Raw genomic sequence first — 14488 nt, forward strand, 5'->3', positions numbered from 1 at the left:
ATACTGCCATCAAGTCTAAAGTTCCATATTAGCCACTGTTTTCAACAAAGGAGTGTAGAGATTCTGTTAAGATGTGGAACCTGAATGTTTAAATTCCAGTAAGGATTTTTAAATAAGCAAGTTACAAGGATTAGAAAATAGGTATTACCTAACTTTGGAAGGGGAGACCTAATAAGCAAAACAATAAATTATAAAGGAAAAGAGAGACATATTTTACCCTACATAAATTTTCAAGTATAGCTAAGTCAAAGTCAAGAAAAAAAAGACTAAAAAGTAAAACTTTTTCACAAAAATGATGAATATCAAGAAGCCCTTAATATAAAATGAAAATACAAAACACTATTAGACAAAAAAAGTGTCTAGTCTCACCAGCAATCAGGAAAATGTACATTAAAACATCAAGGAGACCCAATTTTTAAATACATTAGATTTAAAAAATTATAAATATTAATATATAACTCCAGAAACTGATGAATCTGTGGAAATAAATACTCTTGTATGTTTCTGAGAAAAAAATTGATTTGTGGACAAAAATATAGCAGCACCCATTAAAATTCAGAATATACATCAATTCAGTAACCTGGCTTTTGGTTGCTATGCTAAGAATATGCAAACACGATTAGGTAAGAACATGCCTGTACTTTAGTTATGTTTAATTCAACATTATTTGTGGTAGCAAAAGATTGAAGGGAAATTACTTTCAACAAGTAACAGAATGGTTGAATAAATTATATCACAAAATATTATACTATTATTTTTAAAACATGAATGGTAATTATTTATTTACTTGATGAATTGCCATTACATATAAAGTGAAAAATGAAAGTTCCAGATTAATGTGCATAGTAAGATCCTATTTTAATTTTAAAAATTAATAAAGACATAAATCTCCATATAAACTCATATATATATATATAGATGCACTTAATAAAGTGAGTGAAAAATATGATGATGGCATTAATAAATAAATACATATATCTGGATCTTGGTGTTCGAATTTATCCTTCACTGGGTTCCCTTATAATAATCATTCTTAAGCTTTCAGAATGCATAATAATCATTAGTTGTAAAACTTTTAAAAATGAAGATTCCAACCCTTGATATTTTGATTTAATAAGTCAGAAGCTCAGAAATGTCGGGAAATTCTCTTGCTAAAACACGGTCTTATTGAGTATAGAATCAAACCTAATTTCTTCTACGACCCATCCCCTAACTCCCTCACAGGGATTTCTGTATTTCTTTGGGATTTCCTTAAAGATGTACATGAATATCAAATGAAGATATAGACATTATAAAGGACTTCTAGGAAACATATAGAACAAACACAATATTTAAGTCGGGGAAATATGTGGAATGCACATAGTTGAGATGCTACTCCTTCATTCTCCTAAAACTATGGCTGGCATCATGAATCCATCACAGCATTCTTTCCCACCATACTCAAATACAGCCCAGAGTCCTTCTAAACAAAGCATTCAGCAAAGGCTTCAGATGATAGTCAGAGTTTCCAAAAACATTTTAATCTTCCTGATAGTCCCAAGGTCCTCCTTCTGTAATCCCACATTTGTAAGCCCTCTCTTTTTGTTTCATGACCTATGTGTGACAAAGCAACTCCTGGCTCTCAGTAGAAAGTCCATGGGCTTTACTTATTTAGCTAGAAGCTAAATAGATTTCAGCTCTTACCTGTCTCAAATCATACACACTTAAGACAATGGAGATAACAGACAAAATGATGATGGCCACAGAGTATTCTATGTAACCTTGAGACAGCCACAAAGTTAGAGTGAAGGCTTGGAACACATAGAATGGATTTAAAACCTGCAAGTACAAAAATAGCATCTGAGTCACTTGCATGAACCTTAGTGGCAATCAACAAGATGTCATTTCATTATAGAATTTTTTCTCATTTTTTTTTACAATATACAAAAACCTCTAATATTTAAGAATTCACTTAGATCTCTGTTGATTTGGGCTGAGAAAATGTCAAACACATAGAATGTGATATGGTGGAAGCAAATTATTTTATGATTCAGAGCTACGCCCACAAATTGATCATTATTTATTCTGAATTTCAAAAATATTTTACTAATAACAAAATTTATGTGTGTGTGTGTGTTTTATTTTACTTTAGGTTATGGGGTACATATGCAGATCATGCAGGACTGTTGCATGGGTTACCTTCTTAAACAGGTTTATTCATAATGGAGGAGGTACATGATTCAGTCTCTTTTAAAAATATACTTCAGTTTTGAATAGTTTAATTGCAGTTTTATTTTTCATGTAATCACATGCTGCAGATTTAGTCAAGTTGCACAATGAAAATGAAAGATTCTACTTTTTTATTCGGGCCACTTAAAAATAACACATCTTTCACGTAGCAGGTCTTAGCAAGGTTACATGAGTCAGTCAAGTCCTTCTCTTGAACAAGGAGGAAGACTGGAGAGAAATGTCTTCCCCAAGGCTGCAGGACAAATCATGGGAAGAAGGTATTTACCATCCCGAAAGCTGGTCATTCATATATGTACATTTTTGGTGTCAGGAAAATACCTTCAGAGTTTTTTGTTCCCTCAATTTTTCCCATTTGGGTCCTGCTAACTCCTGCTAATAATGGGAGCAGAGAGGGCAAACCCGAGAAGCCAGAGAAAAGTCACAGGGTTCGATATACATATAGAAAGTGAATTTAAGAGCCCATGAGAGCTGAAATATTGCTTAAAACCAGTGGCACTCTCTCTTACCTCTGCTTTCTATAATTCCCTTATGTATTAAATATAATTCTACTTTAGTTTTAAAAGTGAACTGACCTGTGGTAAATAGGTTAGTAAGTGGTGTGTTAAGGGCTGGGTATATTTTGTGCATTAAAAAAGATTTTATTCCTTAATGTTTCTTATTATTTCAATCTCTGCTGCTTTACTTACAAATTGCTTATTATAAAATGTTTGAATTGCAGGTTATGTACAAATGATAATACAATCTTGAGGTTAAATAAATCCAGTAGAAAACCGGTTAAATACTACTTGCAGAAGAAACGATACTATCCTAATTAATTTAGTTCTATTTAATATTCGTTTGAAACCAACTGTAAAGAAATATTTGTGCTTTTTTTTTTTCCTACTAAAGGGCTAGTAAATACGTGCCAGAAAATATTAGCATTCCTTTCAAAAGAGAACAAATTGACCCCTGGAGAATCCTTGGCAATTTGAAAACGTATTTGAGTAAGAAGTTTAAAAAGCTGGCTACTTTTTGATAGTTAGAGAAAATACACCTATGTTGAGTCAGGATGTATGTAGGAAATCTTTGTATGTTCTGCTCAATTTTGCTGTGAACTTAAAACTACTCTAAAAAAATGAAGTTAAAATAAAGCAATCTGTTTTCTGCTCCAGACACAGAATAATGGTAAATATTTTTTTAATATTAAAAAAATTACACCCATGCTCAAAAACAAAATGACCGTCTTTATGGGTTAGAAATACACTGGAAACATGCAGCATTGAGTGAGGACTAACATCATCAGATTCATGGGTTCCAGACAAGGACCAGACAGCAAAATCTAGGCGCTCTTTTCTCAGAGGAATAGAGACAGAATGTGTCCCTCAGGTGGCAGAAGATAGAAATGAGGCTTATGTTGAAAAACAGGGGTGGCAGTGGGCTTCCTGTTCCAGAATAGAGGTTGAGCAAAGTAATAACCAATGAGGGCTTACCAGCCAAAGTGAAATGGGAGAGAGCAGAGTCCATGGTACAGCTGTGAACTGCGCCAAGCCTCAAGCTAGCTAAGGGCATGCATGTGACAAATACCCAAAGGACAAACACCCAAACCTTCAGGGACCATGTAGGGGCCAGTTGGAGGCAAACAAAGCCATCAAAGAAGCACAGCAAGCACAAAGAGAAAGAGAAAAATTGATGGGAAAGATGTCCTCCTTAAGGTAAGGAAAAAAAAAAAAAACCAAACAAATTGGAAGCATACAAGGAAGCTATTGTCAAAAACAAAACAAAAGTGAAACACTAACAAAGGGAGAAGTTACTCTTAAGAAAATGAAAATAATAAAGCAGTTTGAAAAAGACCAGAAGAATACATTTCAAATCCTCAAAAATTATGGAAAAAATAACTGTCCCGTCCTGTAGACTGAACATTTGTGTCCCCGCTAAATTCAAAGGTTGAAGCCCTAACCCCCAGTGTGATGGTATTTGGAGGTCAGGCCCTTGAAAGGCAATTAGGTTTAATGAGGTAATGAAGGTAGAGGTCCCATGAGGGGATTAGTGGTCCTTATAAGAAGCAGAAGAGACCAGAGCTCTCTCTCCACCATGTGAAGGCACAAAGAAAGCAATAGTCGGGAAGCCCAGAAACGGATCCTCTCCAGGAACCAAATACGCAGGCACCTTGATCTTGGACTTCCCAGCCTCTAAAACTGTGAGAAAATAAGTGTTTGTTATTTAAGCCACCAGTCCATGATATTTTATGATAGCAACCCATATGGACTAGGCCACCCCACTGCCACCAACACAACCACCATCTAAACTTAAGAGAACAAAAACAAAGCAAACAGGAGATTATGAAGCAGGAATCTGTCTCTCACCCTAGGAAGAAATTTTAAAGTAGATCTGAATTTAAAATAAGCAGTAACAAAAGAAGTCGCATGAAACAAGATATGAATCACATCAAAGTATTTATGTGCTCCTTCTAGGAGGTATGCAGTAAGGGGCAGAAATCTATTTTTTCAGAAAAAAAGAAAAGAAAACAGTTACCTGTTTAACAAGCAGCCTCCATATGGGTTGGATTTCAACCTCAATGGTGTTGGGCCCACACACTAATCTTCTGTGGGAGAGTGATCATCCATTAGTGTCATACCAACAAGCTCAGGGATAAGTGACTATAGGACAAACTAAGCAGAAGTCACTTTTCTGCTCTTAGGAGATTTTGTGACTTTGATTTAAAAAATAATGTGCAAGTACTTTTGAAACATAATTCTAAACTACTAATATATATTTTAAATGAAAGCCAATGCATGATGGACAGAGATGTATTCCTTGATAAAAAAATATGTCTTAAGTATAGAACAACTCAAAAAAAAGTTAGAAAGACATCTTCATTTTGGGTTACTTCTTTTTTTTTTTTTTTTTTTTTTTTTTTTGAGACAGAGTCTTACTCTGTCACCCAGGCTGGGATGCAGTGGCACTATCTTGGCTCACTGCAACCTCCACCTCCCAGGTTCAAGAGATTCTTCTGCCTCAGCCACCCAAGTAGCTGGGACTACAGGTGTGTGCCACCATGCTGGGCTAATATTTGTATTTTTATTAGAGACGGGGTTTCACCATATTGGCCAGGCTGGTCTCAAACTCCTGACCTCATGATCCACACACCTTGGCCTCCCACAGTGCTGGGATTACAGGCGTGAGCCACCATACCCAGCCTTGAGTTACTTTTAAAATAATTTTATTATATACTAAAAGCAGCAAAAAAGACACAGCTATGAAGATGTTCCTAGACACGTCAGGCACTCTAGACTGCCCTGGATGTTAGAAGTCATGTCTATCTTACTCTGTTAGCTCCAGCACCTAGGACAGGCCCTTAGTACATGAACTGAATGAATACATAAGTGAATGAGTGAAGAACTGGAAGATATGGCCTTCATGGCTAACACTTGGTCAATAGGTACATTATACACAAGGTGTAATACGTACGTGCATTACGACAAGTATGCATGTTGCTATACTATTTTACTACGAATGAAGTTTTTATAAAAGATTCATTTGAACCTAACAATAGTCCAAAGGAAAAGGCTGATATCCCTACTTTGCCAATGGAAAAAATTATTCAGTCTGGCATGTAGGCAAAAGTGCACACATCTAGCATTAATCACGACAATGTAACTTTTAAACAGAGTTGCCAGTGTCAGAAAAGGCACTTAGCCTTTATATGCATTAACTCCTTCAATCATTACATTATCCCCATGAGATTTCATATTAGCATCTATTGTAATAAAAACCGAAGTTCAGATAAACCAAGAAACTTTTCCAGTATCACAGAGCTAGGAAGAGTCAGGCTTTGTAGCATGGTATATGACTCCACTTCTCAAATCTGCCTCAGCAAGTACCAATGGGGAGAATCCAGAGATCTTCGGTTTCACTGAGTTATAACAGAAAGCTGAGCCCAGGTTTATCTGACTTCTTAGCCATATTTTTTCTAAGTACAACTGTAGTCTGCAAAAGACAGAGAGAACTCAAACCAAGGTCTTCTGACTCCATGCCATGAAAACACTGAGGTACAAGGATATTGGGAATCAGAGAGTACAGCCTATCATGCTCTTGGACTTCTTAAGTCCCTACACCTCACACTGGAAAGAAACCATAACTCAAACCATTTTGGTCCTCAGGACTCTTCTGCACAATCTGGGGCAATAAACTGTTGTTAACCAAAGTGTCAGAACTTAGGATCCCAAACTTGATCCTCCTCTGTCTCTCTCTGCTTTGCATGCCCCTCCCCACATTCCCACAGTTTGTAAATGCCTACTCAGCCTTTGAGAACTAGATCTGACAATCAAGCCTAATGGTTGAGACCTGTGGGGTCAACTAGACCTGGATTTGAATACAGATGAGACCCTGTGCTTGCTGTTCCCTCCACCTGGAACTAATTTTCCCCACAACTTTGTATGGCTTGCTCCCTTGGTCCCTAAATGAAACAAGGGTGTTCCCTTGTGGAAAGAATTTCATTCATTCTCTGTTCCAACAGCACCTCCTTATTGGGGTTTTCCCTAACAATGCTACTTAAAATAGCTGCCCTGACTCTCAGTTCAGATTCTCCTTATCTCGCCTTATTTTTCATTATAGTGTATATTAATTACCTGAAATTACAAGTTATGTTTTACATTTTAATAAGCATGCAGATAAAAGACTATATTCTCCACTATAATATAAGCTTCCAGAGGACATTGATATATTCCTAATGCCTAAAACAGAGCCTATTATATGTTGAATGAATGAACTGATGGCTGAATGAGGGGTCAGCCACTTTCTTCTCATCTGTAAAATGGGTTTTATAAAACATACCTAATAAAATTGCTATCAAGCTGAGAGTATGGCACACACCTGCAGTCCCAGCTACTTGGGAGGCTGAGCCAGAAGAGCTGCTTGATCTCAAAAGTTTGTATGAGACTAGCCTGGGCAACACAAGGAGACCCTCATTTAAAAAAAATGCTATCAGTTGCATATGAGATAAATACATAAAGCATTTAGTTCTTAATAAATGGCAGCTATCTTTGAAATCTTACTCCCTCTGGCACAGCTAACTGTATTTTTCTCCCTTCCAACAACCTTTCCTTTCTGAGCAACAGCACTTACATCATTAAATTACAATGTATATTTACATGTCTTTCCCCTCAAGTTTCCTAGAGCCTTTTTAAAGGCAGAAACAGAGATTTTTAAACCCTGTTTAAAAAATCTAGCATCGACTGGGCACAGTGGCTCACCCCTGAAATCCCAGCATTTTGGGAGGCCAAGGCAGACAGATCACCTGAGATCAGGAGTTCAAGACCAGCCTGACCAACATGGAGAAACCCTGTCTCAACTAAAAATACAAAATTAGTTAGGCATGGTGGTGGATGCCTGTAATCCCAGCTACTTGGGAGGCTGAGGCAGGAGAATCCATTGAACCTGGGAGGCAGAGGTTACAGTGAGCCAAGATCATGCCATCACACTCTAGTGTGGGCAACAAGAGCAAAACTCCATCTAAAAAAAAAAAAAAAAAAAAAAAAAATCTAGCATCTAATGGCACAGTGTCTGACCTAGCTAGAGGATGTTTCCTAAATATTAGAATTAATTAATGAGGTTCAAGGCAGTACACAGGCTGTGGAAAGCAGTTTAGAAAGCAAGCCTAGGGTCTGATGCTCTTTGGCTCTTCAAGTTTGGCAATATTACCTTTAAGAGAGAAGAGCTCAGATCCCATGAGGACTGGGGCCCAGTGAATCAATATTTACCTGTAGATTATCCTCTTTATGGCTCATCTGAGCCATATTTAAATCAGCCTGGCATGTCCCTTGCTGCTTTGTCTCTTCTACTGCTTCTTGCCAAAAATACTGTGTGTTTAGAAACCATGTACCCAGCTCAGTTTCAGCACAAGCCAAGCAGAATGATCAGGGCATTGATCACTGACTGAGCAATGGGAAGAAATATGAGATTTGAAGCTGGTTCACATGTGGAAAGGTCTAAGAAAAAGGAAGCTGACATTCCCTGACTAAAAACCTGAGCAGCTGGCAGGGAAAACAGGAGCCAGATTGTTCCCAGGGGCTTCACAGAAAAACACAGGTCAAATAAAATTAAGTGGACTTGCCTAATAGTGATAACTATCCATTAGAAGAGTTGCTTTGGAGATAGATGGTCCCTCTCCAGAAGTTGAGTGATTTCTCAACAGGAAACTTGTGGAGGAGATTTCTGCAGGGACCATGGGCTAAACTTGAGGAATCATTGGGGTTTCCTCCAACCCTGAGATATCAGTAAATCTGTTAGAATTTCTTTCTTTCTTTTTTTTTTTTTTTGGAGATGGAGTCTTGCTCCATTGCCCATGCTAGAGTACAGTGGCACAATCTTGGCTAACTGCAACCTCTGCCTCCTGGGTTCAAGTGATTCTCCTGTTTCAGTCTCCCAAGTAGCTGGGACTACAGGCCTCCACCACCATGCTCAGCTAATTTTTTGCATTTTAGTAGAGACAGGGTTTCACTGTGTTGCCCATGCTAGTCTCTAACTCCTGACTTTGTGATCCACCTTCCTCAGCCTCCCAAAGTGCTGGGATTACAGGCATGAGCCACTGCCGAAAACCAAATGCAGATGACTAAGAATAGTTTCTCTTGGGGGAGGTCCATGTCCCTTTTTATTTGTTATTTATTCATTCATTCAATTAACTTACCAAACAATTGTTAAGAATATGTTATGTGGTGGGCACTTTAGGCTCCAGGTGGTAAAGACTAGAGGAGTCCTCAAGGAGGAAGGAAGGGCATGTTAGAATTATGGTGGAGCTTTTTCAAACTACACCTGTTTTTTGCTCACGGCTTCCATTCTGATAAGTTTCCAGTAGGGTCTCTGGCAGGCAGGGACATCTAGAGTTTTCCAAACACACAATGCCAGGCCAGGAGATTCTGGCATAACACACTTCCAGGAACTTAGGAATTTTTAGGAAGCAGACATGTAGAGGTTGAGAAAGTTCCCACGTGCTTCTGTTAGCGAGTTCCTCACTTCCCTAACACTCTTGTTTTATAAAGAGAGGAAGACCTAAGGTATTCACAGATGCATAGGACATGGCATCCAACTTCTGGGATTTGGATGTAGTTGCATCATACAACAAGACGGTGGCATTAGAGCCCTTCCATTAAAAACAATAATAAAAACAAGATTGGTAAGTGTTGAGAAATTGCTTTATGGAAGGAAAAAAATCTCTATTTCATTACACCTTGAATCTGCCTATGTACTTTTAATGAGACATTTATACAAAGAATGTATCTCCATTTTACAACTGACATGAAGGTTATTTTAGTTTTTCACATTAGTCCTCATCTGTGACCTGCCCATTTACTTCATTGCCTAAATTGCACGTTTTCAGATAGCCTCAGGAAAACTCAGGAAGTTGGGCTCTTAGAGGATTTCAAGCTCTCATGTGAGCTAAGTGAGACACTTCCAGTCAGCTTTTCTGGGGAAAGACCCTGAGTCTTCCCAGGCATGGGGATGCAGAAGGGAAAGGACCAGGAGGACATCAGGAATGGAAATGGGGTTACAAAGCAACCCATGCAGGATCCTGCCAAGGAGATCTGGACTTAGGTTTACTGGTGCCTCTGTAGGGCTTTGCTCTAAAATAAGGCATTAGAGTTAAGTGATTTTGTACTTTAAATGGGCCCAGATCCATGGAACCATGGATCTGCTCATTTATTAAAAAAGAAAATGATTGGATCATGAGGTCAGGGTTCAAGACCAGACTGGCCAACACAGTGAAACCCCGTCTCTACTAAAAAATACAAAAATTAGCTGGGCGTGGTGGCTCATGCCTGTAATCTCAGCTACTTGGGAGATTAAGGTAGGAGAACTGCTTGAACTGGGACCCAGGAGGCGGAAGTTGCAGTGAACAGAGATCACGCCACTGCACTCCAGCCTTGGCTACAGAGCGAGACTCCAACCCAAAAAAAAAAAGAAAAGAAAAGAAAAAGAAAATGATCTCAGTCCATTTAATTTTTATTAAATGCCTTATGCGTTACATTTTAAAGAAAATATATAGACACATTATATTTTTAAGTAACTCATTAACGTTTGATTGAATACTAATAGTTGAGACTGTTATTGGCCTCCAGAAGAATGAGTAAAGCCCCCTCCCTCTTCTCCAAACAGCCCTTCCTTGAGCTTTCTGTAAGTGCTGATGGCTGAGTATCTACTACAAGGCTATTTTCTAGAGGTGGTTTCTAAAGGGGATAGAGGTCATGGTGTTTAACCATGGTTTCTAACTTTTCCTTCCCCAAGACTGTGGAGTAAGAGAGTAAGGTCTCATAGTAGGCTCCCTCTCTCTCTTTCTCACATTTTGCTTCTTCTTTCTCTGTCTTCTAATGTTGTGTTCTCATGAAACAGTTTCTGTCAGCTTAAAGTTACACAGTAATGGCAAATCCACCTTCTCTTGCTGTCTGTTACTCGGATTCCTTTTCTCTGGTGCTGACAAGCATGCTTTTCTCTCAATGCTTTGGTAAACATTGAGAATTAAATTTGGCCTTGCAGAATCACTAAACCAAGGGGAGCATCTCTTCCCAGCTTCACATTTGGTGATGTCACCTTGGTGGCTTTAAGTTGGCCATGGATGGAATATTCCCACCATAGAAACCAGCAAACCCTATCTTTCAAAGCTTTTTTTCTTCCTGAGAGCTAGGTCACCATGCAGGTGATTGGTCCGGATTTAACCCCAAGAGTGTGTGTGTGTGTGTAGTGGGGAGCAGAGTGGTAGAGAGAGAGTCCTTCCATTTCTACTGCCAGAAAGTCATTTACTCCTTTTATTTTCAAGCCTAAACAGAAGGGACAGAAGCAGGTTGGGTGGGCTGAGTGAAAAAGAAGGTGAAGAGATGCTCACCTCATAAACAATCTTCATAGGAAGACTACTTGACTAGTTAAGGAATCAGGTAGGTCTTTTTTTTCCCATAGGGCCTCACTTTTGTGATATAAAAGAATTGTCTTTTGACTTGTCTAGGACAGGTACTGAGATGGAAGACTGAGTTCAGTTCATGACGGGTAAAGCTGGGAACATGGAACTCCTGGAAAAATTCACTTGTTCTCTTCCTCTCACAATTTCTCTCCAGGATGAAGTTGTTTCTCCTGATGTTCTGATATGCTCATGCTACTGAAAAGTGAGAGCTATGTAAATCTGTGCATTTTCTCTCTTTACCTGGCTGCTAGGGAACAAACAGAAAAATTTGCATGTAAACTCTGTAGCTTTTCATCAACAGAGATTCTTGTGTATCCCCCTTCATTTCTCATGTTATGTACTTGTTTTTTAATGTAAGAGAGCTCAAATTCACCTGGGAAATTGGTAAAATATTACTCAATCATCCATCACATTTAATTTCTTTAAAGACTTTGCTCTTACCCTAAAAAAAAAGGAAAAAAAAAATCTTTCATATTCTACTTACTCTCTTTTCACCCCCAAATAACATAAACATGACTATGTTTATAAGTAGATTTTCTCCTCCATTCATCATATTTGGAAAATGATACTCTTTGTCTTGCTTATTAGATTGTCAAGTTCTATATTTTGTGGATCAGTCTCACTCTGTTTCCCAGGCTGAAGTGCAGTGGCACGATCTCAGCTCAGTGAAACCTCTGCCTTCCGGGTCCAAGTGAATCTCCTGCCTCAGCCTCCCAAGTAGTGGGACTATAGGAACACACCACTACACCTGGCTAATTTTTGTAGGTTTAGTAGAGATGAAGTTTCACCATGTTGGCCAAGCTTGTCTCGAACTTCTGACCTCAGGTGATTCACCTACCTCGGCCTTTCAAAGATCTGGGATTACAGGTGCGAGCCACCATGCCCAGCTGTGGATCAGGTTTAAATTTAATTATGTACGATGTTTATTAAAGTTTGGTGCTTGATAAATAAGAAAAAATCATGAGGTAGCTGCACTGACGAGAAATCTTTACAGTGGAAGTGGTTACCTAGGCAGAGTATATCTACATCTATCAACTAGAATTCTTAAATGTCCTGGATAAATCTTTTATATGTCTTGTACTTAATGCTACTAAACCAACATATTTTTAATGAGTTTAAAAACTTTTGTGTTTCAATGTATTAAGCATTACATCTGAAATCTTACATAATAACACAATATTGTCCTAGACCAGATGTCTGGTTCATTTTTCATAGTGTCTGATAGAAGAAAAACGTAAAAACAACAGATTGGCAAATCTTAGCCTTGGTGTTTGTTAGAATTGTGGGGATTGCTTGCTAAAAATGCATCTCCTCTCTTATAAGTACCCCTTGCTCCTATAGAACTATTGGAGTTATGAGGGTGGAGCTTAAAACCTATATTTTAAAGTATCATATTACTTCTTAGCTTGAGAATAGGTGTTTCTGGTTGACTGTAAAGGTTAACCAACTACTCTCTCTCAAAATGGGTGAGGAATAAAGGTGATTATAAGATTCTGAGGCAGACTTGTAATGATTTTCTTTTAGATTTGCGAGGATTCACCATTTCAAATAATAGCTGAACAAAGCAGGGCCTCTGTATCTCTGTAGTTAACAACAGTGTAAGCATTTCCTAATGTATGTGCATCTATAGGTACAAATCTCATGATTGCGTTACTGTTTTTGCCTTTCTTTCTCACTAGTCAGTGTCTCTGGGACAATGACTAAACCTTTTTCTCCAGATCCCTGGTTCCTTGCAAGATGCCTATTCATTAGTTAACAAATCAATGAATATATTAATTTATTCATTTACTATCTATTGAGCTCCTACCAGGAATCAAGCACTGTTCTGGGTGCTGCAGATACAGTAGTGACTAACACAACTAACTGAGCAAGCAAAATCCTCATCTCCAGGGCTAGTTCTTCAGAGTAAAATGCAATCATAGTATTGTCTTTCTGTCTCTCTGAGAATTTGGAGGAAAGGAATTACTCAAGATATTTTTAAGAAAGGAAAAAAAAATAAGACAACACAAAGATGATTGCTCTACAAGCCTGAGATAAAAGATCACATTTTATATGATTGCCTTGTTCTTTTAGTCTTTGTAAAAATAAGGTTGCCTAAGAAGAGAACAATTCGGAATATCTCTGCTGCCAGTAAATGAACTTAGACTGTATCAGGCTGATGAAGCATTCTGCCAACAATGCACTGATGATAACTGATTTGATACTTCATTTTTTGCTGGCAGAGTTTACTCTCAAGGAGTATGATAAAACCTACCTGACCTCTTGCTCTTCACTGGTCAGACCCAATCCAAACGTCTGATGGATGTCAAAGCAGGAGTTGCTATCCTCTAGCAACCTAGGACATAGTCAGGGTAGGAACCACGCTTCAGTTCACAGCACTTAACAAATCAGTGTTTTTCCCCGTATCCTGACTTAGAGGCAACGAAACATTGTACTCACCCAACTTTCTGAAACCGCTTCTCCAGGTTGTTCCAAACATACCTGATTTTCTGCACTTGAATGCATCGCAGCTACAATTACAAATGTGATGGAACAGGTGTCATTCACATCATAAAGCTCATCAAGAGAGGGGAGTGGTGTTCAATGCAGGATGCAGGTCCCCTTTTGGGTCTCACTTTCTTTTTTTTTTTTTTTTTTTGCGACAGGGTCTGATTTTGTCACTCAGGTTGGAGTGCAGTGGCATGATGACCACTCACTGTAGCCTTGACCTCCCAGGCTCAATCAGTCCTCCTGCCTCAGCCTCCTAAGTAGCTGGGATTACCAGCATGCACCACCACACCCAGCTAATTATTTATTTATTTATTTATTTATTTATTTTTTGAGATGGAGTCTCGCTCTGTCACCCAGGCTGGAGTGCAGTAGCATGATCTTGGCTCACTGCAAACTTCTCCTCCTGGGTTCAAGCGATTCTCCTGCCTCAGCTTCCTCTGGGATTACAGGAGCCTACCACCATGCCTGGCTAATTTTTGTATTTTTAGTAGAAATGGGGTTTCACCATATTGGCCAGGCTGGTCTCAAACTCCTGACCTCATGATCTACCTGCCTCATTGTCTCAAAGTGCTAGGATTATAGGCATGAGCCACTGCACCTGGTCCTTGATCTTTTTTTCTTTTTCTGTTTTTTTTTTAAACATAGATGAAGTTTTGCCATGTTTCTCAGGCTGGTCTCAAATTCCTGGGCTCAAGTGACCACCCATGTTGGCCTTCCCAAAGTGCTGGGATTACAGATGTGAACCACCATGCCCAGCCTGTCTCACTTTCTTTGATACATAGCTGTTATTCCCATTCCAAAAGTGTGATATTCAGAACTTCCATTTGATAAACACTTATTTTG

General features: G+C 38.6%; 1 protein-coding gene across 2 annotated transcripts in view; it reads right to left on the reverse strand.

Annotated features, from left to right (window-relative positions):
* ATP13A5 (ATPase 13A5) overlaps positions 1–14488 on the reverse strand; it is a 112274-nt gene that overhangs the window by 76080 nt on the left and 21706 nt on the right. For both annotated transcript variants that reach the window (XR_008476697.2, XM_002758175.6), the window contains exons 4-7: positions 13595–13665; positions 13410–13490; positions 4741–4810; positions 1684–1818 (exon numbers count right to left, since the gene is read on the reverse strand). Coding sequence is in view for 1 of the 2 variants with exons in the window: in XM_002758175.6 (XP_002758221.4) it covers positions 1684–1818; positions 4741–4810; positions 13410–13490; positions 13595–13665 (357 nt within the window). In the remaining variant the exon portion in view is untranslated. The remainder of the gene's footprint in view (positions 1–1683; positions 1819–4740; positions 4811–13409; positions 13491–13594; positions 13666–14488) is intronic.

This window comes from Callithrix jacchus, chromosome 15 (assembly GCF_049354715.1).
Source record: "Callithrix jacchus isolate 240 chromosome 15, calJac240_pri, whole genome shotgun sequence".
NCBI lineage: Eukaryota > Metazoa > Chordata > Mammalia > Primates > Cebidae > Callithrix > Callithrix jacchus.